Below are 22,020 nucleotides of genomic sequence, written 5' to 3'. Positions count from 1 at the left end.
GGACCGGCTTCCACAGATTGCAGTTTCCACTCCCTCGTACCTCCAGGACGTCCTTCCACTCTGTGTCTTTCTTGCAGCCAAGCCTCCACTGTTTGAGGAAGCAGCGTAGTTTGAGGCTGAGCAGTAAAAGGGCCTGTTTGAGGTGCTGCGACTCCTGGACCAGCAGAGTCCTCTCCTGGCACCACAACTTCTTCTGAAGCCGCGCCTGGAGACCCAGACTCTGTAGCTGGAAGTCTCGTCGGAGCATGGCTTTCTGATGCTCCTCCTGGAGCTAAGAGAAACAACAGTAAACACACAGTAGCCCAAGCAGTCACCAAATGCCTATTCATTCTCTTAAAACACCTAAATAATTTGTTAAATCTTTAGATCCAGTCAGAACAGATCACTGAGACAATCAATTGTATTCAAGGGTGCAAACTGACCTGTGTGAGTTTAACAGCAATTTCTTTATGACCCTGCCTCTCTTTTTTCAGATCCTCCTGAGTTCCTCGAACCGACTCCTCCGCTTCTGAGAGCCGAACCTGAAGATCGCTGAGCTGCATGGAAGACGGGACAGAAGAGTGAGGAGGCGTTAAAGGAGGCAGGGGAAAACAAACAAAGGAATGGCAATCGCAGTTGAAAGGGAAACATGTTGGTAGGATAACAGATGAAAGTAAGCAATCAAAGAGAAGGATGATGAATAAGATAAACGGACACCGTAATGGGAGGTAAGTGGTCAAGAAAGCAAATGGAAAAAAGTAAGAAACAGCCAAGAGTGAGTATCCTAATCCATATTACGGTAGGTTTGTGATACAACAGCCTTTAAATCACACATCAACTGTGGCGAGCTGCTGTAAGCCTACACACACACACACACACACTGGCTTGATCTCATGCTTTCCCCATGCCTCATTTGGCTGCTGAGTGAGTGCGATCCATCGACCTGCTTCTGTACCCTTAATGTCCTGTTTCACCCTCCACTGGGCTCAGCTTCCGCCCTCCATCACCCTCCATCAGGGGCACCACCCGGCCTTCACCTTCAGCTAGAAAAACTACTCAGAAACTCTGTTCCAACAGTGACTCACTCACTCGCTCTGAAAAGGTGGCAGCTACCCACGGAAAATGCGCTACAGCATCAGAGGCTGATAACAGCAGAGCAAATCTTGTATCGAGGTTTGGGAATAATTTCAATAACTCATCACACTTTTATGCTTTTAAATATGGTGATTTGAATTGGAATACAATGCTAAAAAGAGTTTTCCAAGTATTTATTAGCCTTTTAAGAGCCTCTCTTTATTTGTGGGATCAGTTCCACTCTCATAATAACTGGATGATGTGCCTTGTTTAATCGGCTGAAAACCATAATATAAAAGCAGCATGTTATTAGGGTTTTACAATTCTTGATCACCAGCAGCTGTGCCTTAAGTCACTGACTTAAGTCCCCTGATGGTGTGACCTCATGTGTGATGGCAATAAACCAGGTACCGGTAAATCTATCTTCCCACTGTTGCCAAGTGCTTGCTCATAGGAGATCATCTAATTGATGGGGTTTTTTCTCTAATACAGTAGGGTATTTCCCCCATAGTATTAACAGCCTTGAGGTGACTTTTGTTGCGAACTGGCGCTATATAAATGTAACTGAGTTAAAAGTCAGAGTATTCAGGTGAAAAAAAGGCTAATTCCTGAATGCTAATAGGTGATTTTTTTAAATATATTTTTTGGTCAGAGCCATTCTTACTGCTTCATCCAGCTGTCTAATCTTTATGCTATGCACAAACAGTGAAACTATTTTTGGCTAGCTTAGCTTAGTATAAAGACAACAAACCCAGCTCCACTGCCTGTACAATATAAACAGTGCCATTTATTATTGTACAGCATGCAGTACAGTACAAAAGTCCTGACCCATCGGTCATGTTTTATATTTTATATTTGGAAATGGGAGCAGCGATTTACTGAAAGTAAAGTTCTTAAAGCTCTTCTTTGGATGTTGGCTGCTTTTTGTTCTCTGTCAAAATGATCTTGCATGCTTCAATAACACTGAGGTCTATTGTATGATCAGGTATCCTGTTGATATACTTTTACTTCATTCTCAGTGTGTTTGGAGTCATTGTCATGTGGAAAAATGAAGCTTTTGCTAATCAGCCACTTTCCAGATGATATTGCGTGGCGGATAAAATCTGGTGGTACTTTTCTGTGTTGACAATCTTATGACAACACCACTGATTAAAATGCTGCACCAAACCATGACAGCACCCCTACTGTGTTTTACAGATGGCTGTAGACAGTCACTGTAATATCTCTCTGTCTCATTTATAGATACTGATGTCAGTTTGAACTAAAATGTTTACATTTGGATGAATCGCTCCATAAGACACTATTATTGTGAAAGCAGCAAAAAAAGACCTCAAGAAACGAGGGGGTGGCTCGAGACTTTTGCACTGTACTGCATGTTTCTGCTGAATGCTGGCTTCTCCCCATGCTTTGTCACTGCTCTACTCTATTTTTACTATTTGGCATTCAATATTTTTCCGTCATTCTATTTTAGTCCCCCCCTTAGATAAAGAGGCAAACACACACAGGCTTGCTTATCACGGAAACACACCACCAAAAAGTCAACCAGACAAAGGTCTTCCTGTCAGTACCCCGGCTGACAGTGAAGTCACTGTTTGTTTACAACACTGTGTTGTTAGCGTGAGGTTGCTACAAATGTAAGGCACCAGTAACCTCAGGCTACAGTATGTCCTCGTACACCCACGCATGTGGAAAATCCAATCACATAACAAACATATTCAGTGATAAATAAATATTAATACTCAGTGTTAAAAGAGAGTAAGAAATCTGATATTAAAGCACTGGTTCCAGGCTCTAAGTAACTGTGTTAGCTGTCAGCCGCGAGATGGACCAGCTCTGAAATTTCAGGCCTCCTGCGCATCTTTGTGCATGTCACAATGTCACGGATTGTGCTTTTGAGCCTCTCACCTTTGCACCATCTGTCTCCTTCTCCTCATGTTGCAGCTGGATGGTTTCCTGATTTTGCAACTCGTTGCTGTCTGATTGGCTGTTCTCCTCGGTTTCATCATTTGCTTCTGGCTCCAACTGGTCCCTAAAATCAGGCTGCTGCATGCATGCATGGGCAAGTTAATGAAGAAAAAGAAAACAAACAGAAAAGAATCATAGAGGAGAGAGAGAGGGAGAGAGAGAGAGAGAGAGATGGGGGAGGAGGAATTGTGGAGTAAAAAAACCCAAACAAACAAACAAACAAAAACAAGCAAAACAGAGGAAATGACAGAAAGCAGGACAAACAAATACAACAATAAGAAAAAACAATACAACCAAAATGGCTCCTATCAATGTGACAATATTACATAAAAACTAAACAAAAAAACAGAACAAATAATGACTTATGGGCCTCACAAGACAAAGAAGAGGATGTAGAGGAAAAAGAGCTTGGTCAGAGAAGAGAAGGAAAGAGTGGAGAAGAGAAAGAAGAGGAGGATGGAGGGTAGAATGAACGGCTGAGGGGGCACGACAGAGGGAAGGTAACGGGACGCAGAAGAGCATGAAGGATGGAGAGACGGGGGTAAAAACAGCAATGGGAGGGAGAGGAGGAAACGGAGAAGGAGAGAGGGGAGAAAAAGACGAATGGGAGGAGAAGAGAAGGAGTAAGGCAGTTAGGATGAAAGGTCAGAGCGGAGGGGCAACAAGGTGAGGAGGAGGAAAAACGGGTTTTGATGCAAGATGTGAAAGGAGTTGGAAGAAAGGGATGTGAGGGGTGCAAGGAAGAGGACGGGTGAGGAAGTTATGTGAGGATGTGTGGAGCAGTGGCAAAAAGAAGGTTTGAGGAAAGGTGGGGAAGGGTGAGGTCAAGTGCAGAAATCGATCGGATATGGTGCCCGTGCAGAGAGAAAGAGGGGAGAGAGGGAGGAAAAGGGAGATCGGAGGGGGGTTGGAACTCAGAATTGGCCTCTAATGGAGTCTAAACATTGCATTTTACTAGTTTCACTTAAAACTACGTAGAATTTCATCACAGTGGCTTCCAAGCAACACCTCGATCAGATCAGAGTCGATACAAATTTCTCTCCATGAAGGCACAACAAAACATTCCAGAGGTCTCCATATTTTGTCTGCTAATAAGTTACGAAAGACTTGAATTTTAAACAAATGGGGGAAAAAATGGTAATGCAGTGGTAGAATTTACCCCTGACCCACCCTCCCACCCCAACATTACTGTTTGAGTCTCATCAGATTTTATGTAATTTTAAAATGTATTCCCAACAGTTGATGGCGGGAAAATAAAAACGACTCATCACATTAGGACAAGTCAGCCGAGTAAAGCCATAGCCTCGACTGATTCCAGTGCACTTTTTAAAAGAATCGTGGATCCCATATTGGACTTTTTATGGGCCATCTGATAGTTGAAAATACATTTGGTGCTGAGAGTAAATCCTCAGTGTGTGACAATTGACTGTGCGCCAAGAACTTCCGAGTGGAGCGTTTCAAATGAAGCATGATTGGAAATCTTCTTAGAGCGGCTTCACTTTGGCTTTCTGCTGCTTTCGACAAATCAGTTTGGACAACCTGGATTCTCACATTGTCCCTAATCATTTCAATAGCACAGAGTTTTTCGTTCTCCGCATTTTGTGTTTGTGACAAAAATGGATCGCTGTGCAGTAAATAGAAACTAATATAAATAAAATCATAAACTGAAGAGCAACTAAAACACACAGAACACACACAATTATTCTATTTTTGGTTTTTTTTTAAATTTTCTGTTAAGAGATGATTATTCTATAGTCAGCTTCTGGCTTCTCTCTGTGTATTTGGTATATATTGATTAAACAGAACTTTATATAAGCTTAATAATGTCACTATATGCATGCATCAAACAGGCTCCATTTGAGGCCTAAAGCAGCAGCTAAATACAGGTTAGGAGACAACTCAACGGCATGCAGAGGACACGGATAACATCACGTGGAGAGGCTTACACTGGCAGCTCAAATCTGATTGCATCAAAGTCAAGACATCTTTGTTTTTCCCCTTATCTGTAGGGCTTGAATTACTGAAGTTAATTTAAAATGATAAGAGAGAAAGACATGAAATTTTATTTTAACGTTTGGGATGATTTGAGCGTGCCGTGTAAAGCTCATTCTTCACCGTGAGGAGAAACTAAAGCAGCATGTTGAAATGGAACTGGGAGTGCTGGTCAGCCAAACTAACAGTAGGCACTGAAAGAACAGAGAAATAAACTAGAACAGAAAAATGACAGAAAAGCTTGAAAAAACAAAAACATACGGAATAAAAGAAAAGCGTGATGATTAGTGAGAAAAGGGGAGTGTTCCTTTTCTTTTACCTTCTCCTCCACCCTGTTCTGTGGATCCTGGCCGTCTCCAGAGCAGGAGGTGGAGGTGCAAGGCGACTCCCCTTCCAACTGAAGGTCCCTGCCACCCGCTGGGGTCCTACCCAGGCTGTCTACTTTCTCCACAAAGGACTGAAGCTGGCTGTGCAGGGCCTGAAGCCTGCTGGTCAGAGCACCAACGAGAGGATGGTCGGCCAGATCAGACAGCCCTGAGATCTGAGGACGCAGAAATAACTGAACTTATCCTACAGTCATTACTGGCTGTGTGAGGGACAGGCTAGAGTTGATAAACGATGAGCTGCAGGGCTTAATCTGCAGGTGGCTGCACGACCAGTAGCAAAAAAATTCCAGAGAGAATGAAGCAGACATTTGTCTCCTAGGCTAGTGTTTCACACTCTTGCAGTAACCCTGAATCAAAGAAATGCAAAAAGCTCCACTTTGCCACTATTTAAAATGCTCATGAACTTACTGAGAAGCTGTGTCTTTTAATCTGAAGAACAACAAGAGACAAAACAGAGGACACGTACCTGGCTGTGAGGCTGCGGTTTCTCCAGATCACACGGCTCTGCTGCCTCACTGTTGCAGACCTTGTGAAAGATGGATGGGGATGAAGAGAGGCAGTTAGACTCGGGGGAGGTCAGGAGCTGTATAGCTGTAGAAACCAAGCGAGCCTGGTCCCTCATGGCTAGCAAGGCATCATGGTCCTTCTGCCCCAGGCACACAGGCAGCGATGTTGTGGCGTCAGCATTGTCCTCAATCTTCTTTTTCTGTTCCTTAATCTCAAGGGCGTCATTCTCACCCCCTACCGGCTCCTTGCGCTGCGGTGGACTGATGGAAAAACAAAAAGATTTTAGTATTAATAGCTGATATGTGGTGTATATATTTTGCACTTTTTGCAAAATATTTCAACACATATTGATGTTCCCTACAGGATAAATGCTTCCCTTTCAATCCCTGTAATATTGTTCTGATTCCTTTATTAACACTGTTTTGATTTGGCTGTTGGGCCTTAATGTGAAGCCGTCTGTCTGTCAGCTAAAGCCCAGCCCAAACCGACTCATGCAACCAGACAGGAATCCCCAAAACAGCAGCAAATTAAAGTGTTGCAATGGTCCAATCAAAGTAGAGACGGACGTGAACCTGATTAAAAAGCTTAGGAGAGCTGCGCAATAAGCCTGCAAACCCCAATGAACCGAAGCAACATCATAAAGAAGAGTGGGTCAAAATTTCTCCACAATGATATGAGAGACTGAGGAAGTCATACAGAAAATGATGACTTCAAGTTACTCCTATTAAAGCTGTTGTATAAGCTGCTGAATGATAGCAGCTTATACAGTTTTTCACTGGACTCTATGTACTCATATGAAAAACATTCTTTTTCACATGCTCAGATGAGCTACCATTTAACTCAAAACATTGTGCAGCACCGGCTCATAAAGTCTCTTAAGTCCAGTTCTAATGTTCACCCAACGCCCAAAACACGAAACCCTCACAGGTTTGAATGACGTCGCCTGTGTGTGCAGCAGCAGTGCCGCAGTGTGTGAGTTCATGAGCCTGCAAATAGTATTAATAGAGCATTTTGAGACATATTGCAATGATGTTACCTTAACAACGTCACAACATGTTTCTTATAATTGAAGGCGTGAGACTTTCTTCGTTTACATTTTTTAGTTAATGCACCAGTTCTACTTGAACAACATGGCTGCTCCTGTGATCGTTTCCTTATCATTATGTCTGCTCGTCTATAATTACGATCAGGAACCCCGTGTTTCGCCAAAATGTTATGAAATTTGTGTAATTCCATTTAGGTAAAATTTGCAGAAATGCAGATTTACTGAAATTAAATAAAAGACTCAAAAAGTCAACTTTAGAGTTTTTTTGCATGTTATTTTCACAGTGGGACACCCTTAAGACCTCACAATTTTTTTTTTTTTTTTTTTTTTTTGGCCTGTCCCGTTTGGCTCTTTTGCCATCAGAATTGTTGTCTAAAGGCAAAGAAAGATGCCCAACGGATTTACTTTACCAAACTGACCATCCCAGCCTTGCCGTAATGGTCCATTTGATTCACCTTTTATTGTTTATTTTATTTTCACTTACTGAATACGGGACAGACTTGACTGGGGGAAAGAAGGGGAGAAAGAAAGAGGGAAAGAGAAACAGCTGAGAAGAGGGACGGGGGAGAAGGGCAAAAGACAAAAACCAACAGAACGGGCAGAAAAAAAAATGCATATATCAATCACCTGGATCACCTGCTGAGAAAGAAAAAAGAAAGCAAGCAGAAGAGAACAAGAGTAATAGAATAAACAACATCACAATGATATATGGGAATATGACAGTAAATACTAAATGTTAAACATTATTGTGCAGCACATAAGATCAACAGAACACAGTGTGCTTTGAGGTAGGAGCCAAAAAGGGTGTAGTTTGTGGGTGTGATCACCCGTGTGTACACCTGTGAGCATGGACGCGCTTGTTTTTTGTTTTTTTAAAAGGTTCCTTCATGTAATAATCTGCTAGAGGGTGTGGGGGGGCCACAGCCCCGTCCTCCAGGGCGTGAAGCAGGTGTGGAGGAGATCAAAACTCCAGACATCCAGAGGCCCCCAGAACACAAGAGACCAAGGAAGACCAACAGAGGGGCAGCTGCGCCACTGTCCCAGAAAGAGCTGAGGAGAGTCCCAGATGAGGGCTCACTCAGCAGCCGCGGAGCAGAAGCCAGGGGGAGTTGCAGTGACGCGCCCGTGAGCTCCGCCGGCAGCCAGCTGCGCCTGAGTGACCGAGCCCCAGGCCGAGAGGCCGGGGGCACCCCACCTCCGAAGTGGCCCGAGCGAGCCCCAGGCTCCAGGCCCCGATAAGCGGCCGCCAAGGAGTGAGCCGGTGTGTACCTGGACGCCCATCCCCGGACACAAAGAACCACCAACGCACCGATGTCTGAGGGGGTCCGCCACTGGCAGGGGAAGTGGTGGTAGGGGGAGATAGGCCTCCAAACCTTGGAGGGCCTGAGATGTCCCCAGAGAGGTGGCGCCTGACACCCAACCTGACATATAGACACAGACATACAGGCACACACAGATACAAACATCCATTCCCACCCTCATGCTCTCATATGCACTTACTCCACACTCAACCAACGTGGAGACAGACATAAAGAGACGTTGTACACACGATCACACTCCCCAAGCGTACTCTACAAACCGGGTCTAGGTGCCCCCGCCCCTGGAGGGGGGAACTGCACCCAGACCCAGGTGGTGTTTCCCTTTTCCCTGCGGTGGGGGGGAGGCAGACCGCCCCGACTCCGCAGCAGCAGGAAGGCCCCACACTCCAGACCGCAGTCGGACGGCCAACTCCTCCTCCTAGCCCCCCTGCTCCAGCAGGTCGCAGAGAACGGGGGTGAGAGAAGACTCCGAACCTCCCTCCACCCGCTCATTGTAATGTTGATGCATGTGTGTTCTAAGGTGCATTTAAAACCCAGGAGGGCATGGAGCTACCTGCCAGAGAGCAGCAGGTAAGCGCATGGTCCCTCCTGCTAGCCCTCAATGTCTACGTGTATTTAAAATTGAGAGGTGGGCAACGATGCCAGGGGTGGGGTGTACACCCTGATGGTACTTTGGACTCCGTGTATCGTGCCCACCCCCAAGATCCTATATGTATGTGTAATGAGAGTGTGAGTAATGTGAATGTCTAAGTTGTGGGATAAAATTGAGGCAGAGGCAGCCAGAAGGGGACAGAGGGGGGGGGTAGCCTCCTCTGCACCCTGGTGACATACCCCTACTCCAAGGCCCTGCATGTGTGGGTGGTTGTGGTGGAGCGGGAAGAGGGAGGGAGACCTCACAATTGAAAGAAAACGTGACTCAAAATCTGTGAATCTGTACAGTGGGGCAAAAAAGTATTTAGTCAGCCACCGATTGTGAAAGTTCCCCCACCTAAAATGATGACAGAGGTCAGTAATTTGCACCAGAGGTACACTTCAACTGTGAGAGACAGAATGTGAAAAAAAAATCCATGAATCCACATGGTAGGATTTGTAAAGAATTTATTCGTAAATCAGGGTGGAAAATAAGTATTTGGTCAATAGCAAAAATACAACTCAATACTTTGTAACATAACCTTTGTTGGCAATAACAGAGGTCAAACGTTTACTATAGGTCTTTACCAGGTTTGCACACACAGTAGCTGGTATTTTGGCCCATTCCTCCATGCAGATCTTCTCGAGAGCAGTGATGTTTTGGGGCTGTCGCCGAGCAACACGGACTTTCAACTCCCGCCACAGATTTTCTATGGGGTTGAGGTCTGGAGACTGGCTAGGCCACTCCAGGACTTTCAAATGCTTCTTACGGAGCCACTCCTTTGTTGCCCGGGCGGTGTGTTTTGGATCATTGTTATGTTGGAAGACCCAGCCTCGTTTCATCTTCAAAGTTCTCACTGATGGAAGGAGGTTTTGGCTCAAAATCTCACGATACATGGCCCCATTCATTCTGTCCTTAACACGGATCAGTCGTCCTGTCCCCTTGGCAGAAAAACAGCCCCATAGCATGATGTTTCCACCCCCATGCTTCACAGTAGGTATGGTGTTCTTGGGATGCAACTCAGTATTCTTCTTCCTCCAAACACGACGAGTTGAGTTTATACCAAAAAGTTCTACTTTGGTTTCATCTGACCACACGACATTCTCCCAATCCTCTGCTGTATCATCCATGTGCTCTCTGGCAAACTTCAGACGGGCCTGGACATGCACTGGCTTCAGCAGCGGAACACGTCTGGCACTGCGGGATTTGATTCCCTGCCGTTGTAGTGTGTTACTGATGGTGACCTTTGTTACTTTGGTCCCAGCTCTCTGCAGGTCATTCACCAGGTCCCCCCGTGTGGTTCTGGGATCTTTGCTCACCGTTCTCATGATCATTTTGACCCCACGGGATGAGATCTTGCGTGGAGCCCCAGATCGAGGGAGATTATCAGTGGTCTTGTATGTCTTCCATTTTCTGATGATTGCTCCCACAGTTGATTTTTTCACACCAAGCTGCTTGCCTATTGTAGATTCACTCTTCCCAGTCTGGTGCAGGTCTACAATACTTTTCCTGGTGTCCTTCGAAAGCTCTTTGGTCTTGGCCATGGCAGAGTTTGGAGTCTGACTGTTTGAGGCTGTGGACAGGTGTCTTTTATACAGATGATGAGTTCAAACAGGTGCCATTCATACAGGTAACGAGTGGGGGACAGAAAAGCTTCTTACAGAAGACGTTACAGGTCTGTGAGAGCCAGAGATTTTCCTTGTTTGAGGTGACCAAATACTTATTTTCCACCCTAATTTACGAATAAATTCTTTACAAATCCTACCATGTGGATTCATGGATTTTTTTTTCACATTCTGTCTCTCACAGTTGAAGTGTACCTCTGGTGCAAATTACTGACCTCTGTCATCATTTTAGGTGGGGGAACTTGCACAATCGGTGGCTGACTAAATACTTTTTTGCCCCACTGTAAGTGTGGAGGCTGGGATGGGGCCTAAGTCTTGTTATCAGACTGAGGCCCAGTTTGATGGCTGTATTATGACAAATCTGGTTTTTGATGGTGACTTTCTCTTGATCATTTTTGAGTTCCACTCAGTTCCACCCAAAAATGTTGAAAACCGAACAGGAAAAGAGAAAATATGAAATTACCTGCTGGGGAGGCACTCAGCTGAGTCTCCAGCCTCTGCATCCGTCTCCAGAGCCAGTCTTAATGAAGAGGAGGAGGATGAAGAGGTGGGAGAGTGATAGGAAGCCAGATCACAGCGCTGTAGGTTGGACAGAAGCACGCGATTCTCATACTGAAGCTTCTTCACCTTCCCGCTTAGTTCTCCAATCTGAAGCGTCGCCAGTCGGAGCTCCTCCTCCTGAGTCGGGGTGTCAGTGCTGATAAGCACCGACCCTTCCTGTAACGTGTGCACCGGACTGTCGTTGAGCATCCCGTCTGTCAGCGACATTAATGAGTTGGACGACAGCGCGGATGCAGGAGGCGGGAGCTCAGATTTATAGCGGTTTATCTCGTTCATCAGAAGTTTATTTTGTTCCTCCATCTCAATGAGAGACCTCCTCAGCAGCTCTGCCTCTTCCTCCACAAACTGCAGGTGTCTCTGGAGCTCCATGACGTTTTCAGATGAAGCCCCGCCGCCAAGCACCATGGCCCCTGCTGTGAGGCCAAGCGCTGCCCCAAGACCGCCGCCAACACCACTGAGCTCTTGAGGACCATCTAAGGGGAAAAGCAATAAAAGTTAGATGCTAAAACAAACAAGGGCAAAAATTTAAAAAAATAATAACATACTTTTGGTATCTTCCTTGAGTCTTTGCATTGTATACTAACTGGCTACTGACTCTAGCCTCATCTTTACTACACAGCTAACAAGGACATATCAATCTTATCATCCCAGCAGCAAAATCACTGAATTTACAAAACAGTCTCAAAAGCAATTTAACAATATAAAATGAAAAGAAAAAAATTAAAATAAAGAAGCTAAGGACCTAATATACATATAAGCCTGAGCTTTTAGGTCACTGGGTTGGCTTTTACAAAAATCTGCCTTACTTTAGTCAGGAATTTAATCACTTTAGTATCCAGTTTTTCAACTTCAGTAAAGAAAACGTTATATCCATCTGCAGTATTTTATATGAGCAGTATGGCTCTGTCTGCCCTTGAAAGCCTAAGGGAAAGCATACCTTCCTGCCCTTCTGTGCACATACATTTAAAGCCTGAGGCAGGGAGAGCAGCACGGAGAGCCCAGAGTACAAAACAGACCAGGTAAAAGGCAAAAAAAAACCAAACCCATGATGTTGTTTAAGTCAGATACACCTTCACAAGGAGCAGCTAAAGTGCAGGTGGGTTGCAAAGAGGCTTGGATATCTACAAAGTTTACAACTGAAGTGGGCCAGCACTGAGATCAGCTAACATCAGCTCATGTATCTGGCTTGGCATGCCTCAGCTAATGTTATGCAATATGTGACAGACACAAGTATATATAAGGTCATTATTTACTGAAAGGAGCCAGCATACCAGCATATGTCTTTTTCCTAATCTAGCCACTTCCTATGTAAGATTTCTAAATACAAAATGTTTCCTGCTGATTTAAGATAATCTCCACCTCCAAGCAGGTGGAAGATCAGATGAAAAATGGACCACAGAATAATTAAACGATGAGACAAACCACCTTGCGGGCCCTTCATGTCGTCCATCTCAGCCCGTAGCCCCCTGTTCTCCACCTCCAGCTCCACAATGCGTCGACTCAGTAGGTTAGCCTCCTCCTCGACCAGCTTTAGGTGGACTCTGATTTCTGCCTCACGGGTGTGGGGGGAGTCAGCAACCTTACAGATGAGATGAGCAGAGAAAAGTAATTCACCTCCTAATTCTTCATGCTTTAATTTTAGATAATGCAAACTGGCTCAAATGTCTCTGTAGCAAATTGTCAAGGAGCCCCATCGTTTCCTCACCTCCTCCACAGTGAGGGAGGCATTGATGTCTCCGTAGAGCGACCTGTACTTGGCCAGCTCCTCCTTCATGGCCTCGCTGTCCTTCACCAGTTTGGTCAGCTTCTTGCACATCAGGGCTGATTCCTCTTTGGCAAAGTGGAGTTGACATTTCAGGTCTGAACTGTCCTCCTGCAGCGACGGGACAAGACGAAAAGAGAGCACAAAGGTGACGATGCTATAAAAAGTGCTGCATCACAAAGACACCAAAATGCATACAAGCGCATTATGGAAATGTCAGAGGGCTGTGTCGTCATTTGAGTATCGAATCATCTGCATTAAAAATAAAAATTAATTCAGATTCAAAAGTGCATATGACCAAATGATGAAAATAATTAAATCACATACATTTAATAAAGGCACCGGTTGTTTGGGTCTAAGATATAATTGAGAGTCACCCTCAGACCTTTCAGTGTAATTGTAAAAATGCAACGGCAGTCCATCATATGATTAGAAAGTCATAAAAATATAATTAGCTGTTATTAAGCTGTGTTATATGTGTTACAATAAATACATGATAACGAAAAGATAATTAAATAATGCTCCATTAGTATAATTTATGAAAAAACTTTAATGGAAAAGTGAATGAAGACAAGTAAATGAGAGAAAAAAAGAGTAGATAAGGTTCAGTGAGTAACGACGACAGACAGTCGAGCTTTGACAGAGGTTATACAGAGCTGAACGAAGTGACACACACAAAGTCAAAGCTGCAGACACACTCAGACACACAACAAGAGAACCGGTCAGATCACTTCATGAACAGAATGCAACCTTTAGATCCATCCAGACTGAGACGTGGATGACATTAGAGGTTAAGGTGAATCATCTGAGGACTGGTTTATATTCTGATGTTGATAAGTTTAATATCTTGGGCTCTGTATTTCTGTCAGCTTGCTGGTAAAAAAGAAAAAAACTAAACAAGACAGTGCAACATTAAGGCCATGCTGGCTAATGGTGAAACATTATGGTCCCTTTTTCAAGGTCTTTATAGTCTCTCAAAATAACTATATAAAACCACAAGTGCTGTATAATAACCTGATTCAATTTTCCTGTGCTGTTATCCTAAACTCAGTACTAAGCCTTGTCGACCTGAGGTGACCCCGTGCAGCCATTCCTCAGATGCAGCTCCGTGGTTGTATTTGTTTTACGGCCTGTGGAGCGATTCCAACCACATTAAGCTCGACGAGGGCCGGCAAATTTACAGCCATTTATGGTATGTGGCTTGGAATGGGAGCCCGGGCCCGGCTTGTGTTAGCAGCCAGAGAGATGGCGGTGTAGATAATTACCTTCACTGCAAACACCTTCTGTGGTGATTTGTTAGCCTGCTGAGTTTTTATTCTGCATCTGTGTAGTTTGTTCTTGTGTAAAACCTGAGCTCCTACACCACTTACTTCTTTAGTCCCTGTTTTCACATTCTTTGGGCGGTGTTTAAACTCTTCTAATGACTCAGAAGATTAATGAGGGGGGATCGACTCAAAAACAGTGGAGGAAAAAGCTACAGAATCAAAAGGAAGGAGAGACTGAAAGTGTAATCTTGAGACTTGAGCTGTATTCCCCAAGCAAACAAGAACTGAGTAGATAAGGATTACAGGAAGTACAAACACCTGCAGGACAAGATGGAGAAGAGTAAAGATGAGAAGGAAGAAGGGAACTGCTGATCTGTCTGCTTCAAACTGCAAGCAGCCCGTTTGGATAGCTAAGAGTGTGATCCCCAGAGGAAATCGCTCAAAATAAGCAGAGACGCGCAAACAACAAAGTCATGAGTTGTAAGGCCAAAACACAGAAAGGATGAGAAGTTTCCTAACTTGACACATTCTGAAGCTTAAAACACAAGTGAAGGTTTGGACTGAAACAAATAATAAGACGTACGGAGGAGATGTTAGGGTTTTTCTAGTGGTGACTAAAATATCCGCATTCAAATTTATTTGTTTGCCTGTTTTCAATTATTAACCACATAAAAATTAGTCATCATAAAAATGAGACCATAACAACTCCTCATGGCATGTTCCATATGCATGTTACGCTTTACAATATCATACTCTAGTGCAGGGTATGATTTATGTCTGGGAACGTTCATGGAGGGCAGCTTTTCATAATTATTTCAGCGCTGTTCTGTTTTTCCTGCTTGATCAGGGCTAATAACAGTCATAGCCCACCTGCAGCACATGTGATTACATTCCCAGAGAGGTGACAGTTGCCTGCGGCGATGCTGACACTAAAAGCTACACCACAATATGATACAGTTTAATATCTATATTTCATATCTTTAGCTGTTATCGTTAGCTGTGGATGTCTGGACAGGCAGGAATGGAGCTTCGCTGTAAGAAATAGAAATATCCTGAATGAGTGTTTATCTATTAAAGAAAGTTGTATTATATCACAGCCTTGCAGATGCTTTTGGAGGAGTTATACTCTGTGTTCGCAAAGAGTGGTATAGTTCTGTAAAGGTTTCCCTCCGTCCCTGAAACCTACAGACGTAACTTCTCATGCCACTTGCTCTCCTGCTATAAGTGTCCCAAGCTGCAACACATTGTGTCTCGTATTGATTTGTTAAACCTTCTGGAGGAAAACACAGACGTGTGCGTGCTTGGTTCTTACCTGTGCGGCGAGCTTTTTGTCAGGTTTGTTGTTGGGTCGTGCTCCTCGTTTCTTCTGGGAGTTCTGAAACAAAGACACACACAGAGCCTCATTAGTAAGTCTTGACACCATATCGACTGTGAACTGTTTCAATAAAATGAAGAACGGACTCAGGCTGAAATGAAGAGGAGAGAGCAGGGACTTAGGGCCATCAAAAAGTGGTAATCTCAACTGTCAGCATCAAGACAAAAACAGATTAGGATTGTTTTGTGCAGCAAATGGGACGTCATTTTTGGGTTCTTTTGCACTTTAATATCACTAAATAACAGATTTAAGTCAGTGTAACTGCATGAAGCCGCAGTCTGGAGACTTAAATCCTTAAATTAAACATAAATACCAGAAAAACAGCTACCCTGGCTTCGACCAAACGTGACCACATTGGACTGCGAGCATCTTTTAGGTCCACTAATTACCATGTCCTGTTGTGTTTGTTTAAGCTGTACAAAATCAATCTCTTCAGATTCCTATGTCAAAACATCCAAGTTAGAGACATTAAAAATTCCATTTACAGCATAGTGCAGTGTAGTTTTCCTTTCAAATGATTTTTTTCCTTTCTTTTAAAACCAATTCAGAGTTTATTGAGGCTTAAAGGTAGGACTGAGATTGCTGCCACAAAAAGATGCATGGGTAGAACAAATTGGGTTTTCTCTACTACTACAAGAGCAGTCACAATGTATAAATGTCAAGGACTTAAAGTGTGAAAGGCAACAACAGAGAAAAAGCCCTTTTTACACACATAAAGAGCAAAATCAGACTTGTGGACCGGATAAGGACATTAGTCATTCCTGGTTTTTTAAAAAACGGTGTCAGCACAAACATTGACGTTGTATCTTCAAAAGTACAAAAGGTAATGGATGATGAGACATTGGCTACATTGGATACAAATCTGCTTTTTGGCAGATTTAGGCCTGCATTAGAATTAGAAAAATATATTTAAAATACTCAAAACCTATTTTTTTAAATTTCATCGTGACTGCCATGAATGGGCACACCAGAGTCATTAAATGCTTTTCTTATCTGTCTGTGCTTGATGTGTACCTGTAAGTGGTAAAATATCCAGACCATCTTTGTTTGAGCAGCTCTTTTCTTGTCATCTTATTATCTTACAAACAATACAATATTGTATGTACAGCAGCAAATCTGAGCCTTAATCTGCCACTGAACATCATTCTAGAACCTTATAAGCCACACACACACACACACACACACACACACACGCACACACACACACACACACACACAGAAATATGAAATTCCAAACACACTCTTTCATATGACACACTTCCTCTCCCTCTTGGGCTAAGCTTTGGATGTCACTGCAGTGGTGATGTGTATCATTTCTGTGGAGACTTGAATCAACACTGATAAGAGCGTGGAATTACAGCTGTGAGGTGGAGGTACAAGTGCTAGAATAAAGAGACACACAGACACATCATCCACTGTTTGTCCAACTATCTTCCCAGTGCATCAGACTATCATAAATCATCATCCTTCCCTCTCTTTACAGCCAATCATCACACATACACATGTACACACAGGACAGACGCTGCAGTGCAAGCAGCCAAGCTCATCTGGCTCACTCCGTTTCCATGGAAACAAGCTACTCTGCAATGAGAACTGCCGACAACAAAAGAAAGAAACGGAGGGATGAATAGAACAAAAAGGTGATAAAGGACGACATAAATATATAAACAAATGCTACTGCTTGGGTCATTTTTTAGATCTACAGTGTGTTTTTAATTTTCCCCCAAATGACCAGGCTTTAAGTGAATTATTAAAATGCTCCGCGGACACTATCAAGTGGAGGAAATTTCAAAATATGTTATCTTATAACCAGGTGTACTGCAGCGAAGCATCAGACTGAAGGACATTTATCTATCTGTCTCACTTCTTTCTGTTTTTTTTATGCATTCTGCTCTTTTATTTCTTCCAAATGATCGACTCATCATTCGTTGGGCTATTTCCTGATTTTTAATTTTTCATCTTTCCATGTCCTATTTTACTCTCCAAACCCATTTTAAAACCATTTTATTATCGAGTGCAAATAGTGGTTAAAAGCTCTGAACTCACTGATCGATAGGCCTGCCTGATAATGGAACCATTGATTATGGCTGGAGGTTGAACAGATGTCAGAACTGTTGGATCAGGTTTTCAGCTGGGCAGCAATCACTGCGATCCACGAATTTCCAGCAACAGCAAACGCTGCTCTGTCTGACAAATTGTCATTGGAGTTGAAAATGCAGCAAATGAATAGTTCCTCAAACCTTTTCTGAGGAAAGGTGAGCAGCAATCTCCCGAGTTAAAAAGTGAGACCAATGAGGAAAAGGGCCAAAAAGTGCAGTTCTGTAAACGGCCACTTAAAGCTGGCTTCTAGCTGAGTTCTGATATGGATTTCTCTTATACCAGACAAATAAAAGGGGCTGCTGTTCCCACATGGGAGGCAAAATGACATTTTGATGTTAGAGACTTTTAGAGACACATCATTGATTACAGCAGCAGGGAAAGTATAGCTTTCTTTGCAATACATCTGGTCCATTCAGTTGTCCCATTAGGTAGTGATCTTGTGGAACAACCTAATATATATGATACAGTGTCACAGAGTAACTGCAGGTCAGCCAGTGTGTACAATAAGAGGAGAGAGAATTCTGGCATATTTTATTATTTACTTGAGTCCATTTCCTGTCTGCATATCTGTTATTTTCCAGTGTGCCTGACTTGTTTAAACCTGCTTTACCTGCTGATTCTTTAGCGAGCTGGGCAGGAGCACGACAAGCTCTAAAGAATACGAACTGATATGTTAGGAAACTGTTGCACATTTGCAATAATCCAACAGACTGTCAGTCATCTGTGTGATCCTCTGACTCTCTACACAACGGAAAACAAAAAAACCAGCAAACAGTACAGGCTGGATTGCAGAAACTGATAAACCGATATGTCAGAGGTTCTTCTCGCTGCAATCTGCATCAATCTGACCAAACTATCAGTTTAACAGCTAAAATGAGAACTTCACTGTCTGAATCTGGAATAAAAGGATGGTGATGGCAGCTGTTCTTTTAAATATAGTAAATATATATGTTTCTGCTGATCATTGCAATGACATTAACATTAACTATGACAGATGGAAATACCTCAAATACCTGTGTGCAGGATTTTTATACCTCAGTCATTACCCTTCTATATAAAAAACAACCTAACAAATTTCTATTCCTGTTCCTGGCACCCAGGTGTATTTGATGTGCAAACCCTCATTTTCACATAAGCATGCTTTGAAATGTTCATTATTATTTTATGTAAACGCACACACACTGTGCCTGAGCCTGCTTCTCATGTTTCTCAGCCTGTAGGTCTACGGTTACGCTGCAGATACGGTAACAAGTCAACTTCCATGTTATCTGATAACATATTTAGGTAGAACTTAGATCAGATTGCTCGAATATTGAGTGAAAGTGTGTGTTTGTGGTTGCCAAGGGGATTGCGCAGGTTTCTGGAAAGAAAATTGATTTATTTGAAGTGGATGAAGCTCCAGACTCTCTCTCTCTCTCTTTGTTTCAGGCAGAGGAGCCGTCTCTGCATGAAAGAACAGGACATCACTACTGCACACCCGGGAACAAAGACTGGCCACAACACAGCACAATACGAGTTGCATAACCCGGGTGTGTGTCTGTGTGTGTGTGCAAGATAAGAATGGATGGTGGTGCAGAGAAATGGAAGAGTGACAAGTGGGAGAGGAGGAGATAATTAGAAAGTACTATCCCTCCTAGTGCTAACAAAACACAACAAATCATCAGCGCTTGCTGCTACAAATCATTAAATTGGCTCATTAATGAGGTTTGAAATGCAATTAATCTTGTTTTTTTATCTGTTTTGGGGACATAAACTGCCTCGCATTCTAAAACAGGCTAAATTAACACATCTTGCTCAAATCTCGCTATTTACCCACTGAAACAATCCAACAATGTCAACACCAAAACACAACTGTGTGCTTGTGATGTTGTGAACACATCTCAACATCATATTTATAGTTGAAAAATCCCTTTGCTTAATTCCTAGGATGCACAAGCAGCGTTAAGCAGCTCTTCCCGACTGCGTGCACACAGACCAAAGCCGCTCCGAGCACAGCGGAGCAGAACAGATAATACGAAAGCAACACCAACGTTTTCCCAATCCCCAGCCCGCTCAGCTCATTACTACACGCTCACACTGTTTCTCCATACTTTGCAGTATCTCTCACACCCTCTTAACACACATTTCATGAAAACTTTCCAACACCCGGCTAGTCCTGAATTAGGAAATAATAAGCCCATTTGCTGTGAGCGCTTCAAGCATAAAGCCACTTTGGCTGCTGTGGTTATGACCATGAACTCCAACTTTTCTAAATTTCCATTTTTCTAAATTTGCTTATAACTTTCAATCACACCGGTGGTTTTACAGGTTATGATATTATAAACAAATTATTTCTGCAATTCGATGGTTTTAGTTTGAGTTTCCATTTTTCTCACTTTTTCAATAAGATGTAAACGGTGCAGACAATATTTTTAGAATCAAGATTCAAAGATTCAAAGTGTTTATTGTCATGTGTACAGAAGAAATAGCATTTCTCTGCGCAATGAAATTCTTCCTTTGCTGTCCATACACAAATGCCACACACAGTGGTATGAATTTTCTTGTGGTTTTCACTAGTATAGGGATAATATTTTAATAAGATCCAGAGAAAGAATTCAGGAACATTTGCTGTCACATATCTTGGTACTGAAAAGAATGAAGATGAACAGACTTGTTGACTAGAAGTATCGACGGGCAGCTCTAAATGTATCCTCCAACAGAGATTTGTTTGCTGAACACACCTTTACATCTTTACTCTTCTTTTAGATAAGTGAACACAGTGAGGTCCCGTATCATCGCCAATATTACCGTAAATAAAAGAAGCCTGGCTGGCCTTGAGGCCTCAGCAGATGCAAAGAAAAGATGCCTTGAGAAACCTTGAGGTCAGTGGCAGCTTCAAATCGGTGGGGTTCAGTAAAGGCTCGATTGAGCGGGACCTTTCCACACCTCTCTAAAATAGGAAGATCTACCATAAAAATCCTGCACACCAATTTTACAGCTCCAGTGAGCAATTGGGGGGCGGCAAAAACTGCCGCATCTGGCTTCAAAGTAAAGATGATTTGTAAGTGAAGTGATAAAACCTGTCAGAGCGACTCTGGCCTCGAGTAGAAATTTCAAGATCTGGGCACATTAAATTTGATGCTGGAAACATCATGGTTAGGCAACACATCAGAGAGCGATGGGAGCGCGTGAAGAAAAACAAACACATTTGTTCGTTCATTTCGTCACACTTGCTCATTTCTTGCTTCATTTCTTGCTCTTCTACTCTTTGAATGGTAAAATGAAACGCAGCAAAGCCCTGCGCAGTGCACAAACTCTGTTAGTAATGTTTGCTATAATGAAATATTCATTTTTGACAGCTGAAAGCTAATGGTGACACATTCCTGACTGTACTATAACAGCAAAAATGACTGGTTTGAGTTCTTACGAATGCAACTGTTAAATAAAAAAACATCCATTTTTCATATAAACATGATGTAGCCTCCCCTGCCTTAAACTGGGAGGTAAATTTCACACAAGCACACAGGAAAAAAACACACCAACAGTGAAGAGGAGGAATGAAAAAGTGGAAAGCCAGTGTGGTTAGGGATGACTGAGCTTTCCAAAACTATCAGACTGGCACATTAACAGCAGAAACGCAAGGATCCAATTAACGCAAACAACGAAGTCGTTCATTTTTGAAATGTATTTTTGTTGTGTGACGTCTGCTTTAATCAGAAAAGGATTCCTGGGAAAAACTCACTCAAGGAACGTCTGAAGCACCAAACGGCTCCAGTTCAGAAATCCGGCAATTAGTTGACGTCAGTGTGGACTTTATGGTGGAGTGTAAAACAAAGGTGCCTTTCTCTAGCACACACGCACACATACTCACTGCATGCTATCTCTGCTTGCACCCAGTTATGTCCTGCTTTCAAAATACAGCAGGGAAAGCAAGAGGAAAAAAAAACTGAACAGAAGAGAAGCTGATGAATGAGAGTTGTATGTGAATGAACAGCCTGGTGCCATCACGGTGAAGAAGGCAAAGCAGACGACTGTATCATCTTCATAGAGATACAGGGAGATGTGGAGGAGGAACAGACACGCTGACTGAAAACTATTAATCTAACCGTTTCCGTCTGGTGCTTCGGGATGTCTGGGTGATAGGGTCGCGACTGAGTGAGACAAAATGGTACAAATAACTTTTTTTTTTTGTATTTCTCCCTGTGTGTTGTCTGCTAAACATGCAGTGGAAAAATAAAAGCTAGATATCACGGCAAAGCTCCTTCTGACCGCCGTGTTATGTAGCTAATAAAGTATCTGGTCAGTGTATGTTAATCTATATGAGCACATTAAACCTCTTATTAGGGAATTTTGCTAAATACTAGGATCAAAGGCAGAATATAATTTAAATTTCCAGGGTACTGTTAAACAATGGGAATCCATGGTTGCTTGTAAATCCTCACTCATGTTTGGTTT

At 43.0% G+C, this 22,020-nt stretch overlaps 1 protein-coding gene across 2 annotated transcripts in view; it reads right to left on the bottom strand.

Moving 5' to 3' along the window:
• Positions 1-22,020, bottom strand: part of mtcl2 (microtubule crosslinking factor 2) — an 85,710-nt gene that overhangs the window by 17,230 nt on the left and 46,460 nt on the right. Inside the window, exons 5-13 of one of the 2 annotated variants that reach the window (XM_086278238.1) lie at positions 15,424-15,486; positions 12,790-12,957; positions 12,510-12,663; positions 10,987-11,557; positions 5,863-6,163; positions 5,330-5,551; positions 2,959-3,096; positions 423-536; positions 41-271 (exon numbers count right to left, since the gene is read on the bottom strand). In XM_086278238.1, the coding sequence (XP_086134364.1) occupies positions 41-271; positions 423-536; positions 2,959-3,096; positions 5,330-5,551; positions 5,863-6,163; positions 10,987-11,557; positions 12,510-12,663; positions 12,790-12,957; positions 15,424-15,486 (1,962 nt within the window). The remainder of the gene's footprint in view (positions 1-40; positions 272-422; positions 537-2,958; positions 3,097-5,329; positions 5,552-5,862; positions 6,164-10,986; positions 11,558-12,509; positions 12,664-12,789; positions 12,958-15,423; positions 15,487-22,020) is intronic. The other variant, XM_086278239.1, reaches the window with a different exon arrangement.

The sequence above is a fragment of the Aulonocara sp. 'chitande type north' Nkhata Bay genome, linkage group LG20 (genome assembly GCF_057382095.1).
Source record: "Aulonocara sp. 'chitande type north' Nkhata Bay isolate Kocher_YH1m ecotype deep benthic linkage group LG20, A_spYH_male_GT1.1, whole genome shotgun sequence".
NCBI classification, from domain to species: domain Eukaryota; kingdom Metazoa; phylum Chordata; class Actinopteri; order Cichliformes; family Cichlidae; genus Aulonocara; species Aulonocara sp. 'chitande type north' Nkhata Bay.
The sequence above is the reverse complement of the archived record's forward strand: the minus strand, read 5'-3'. Positions and strand labels throughout refer to the sequence as shown.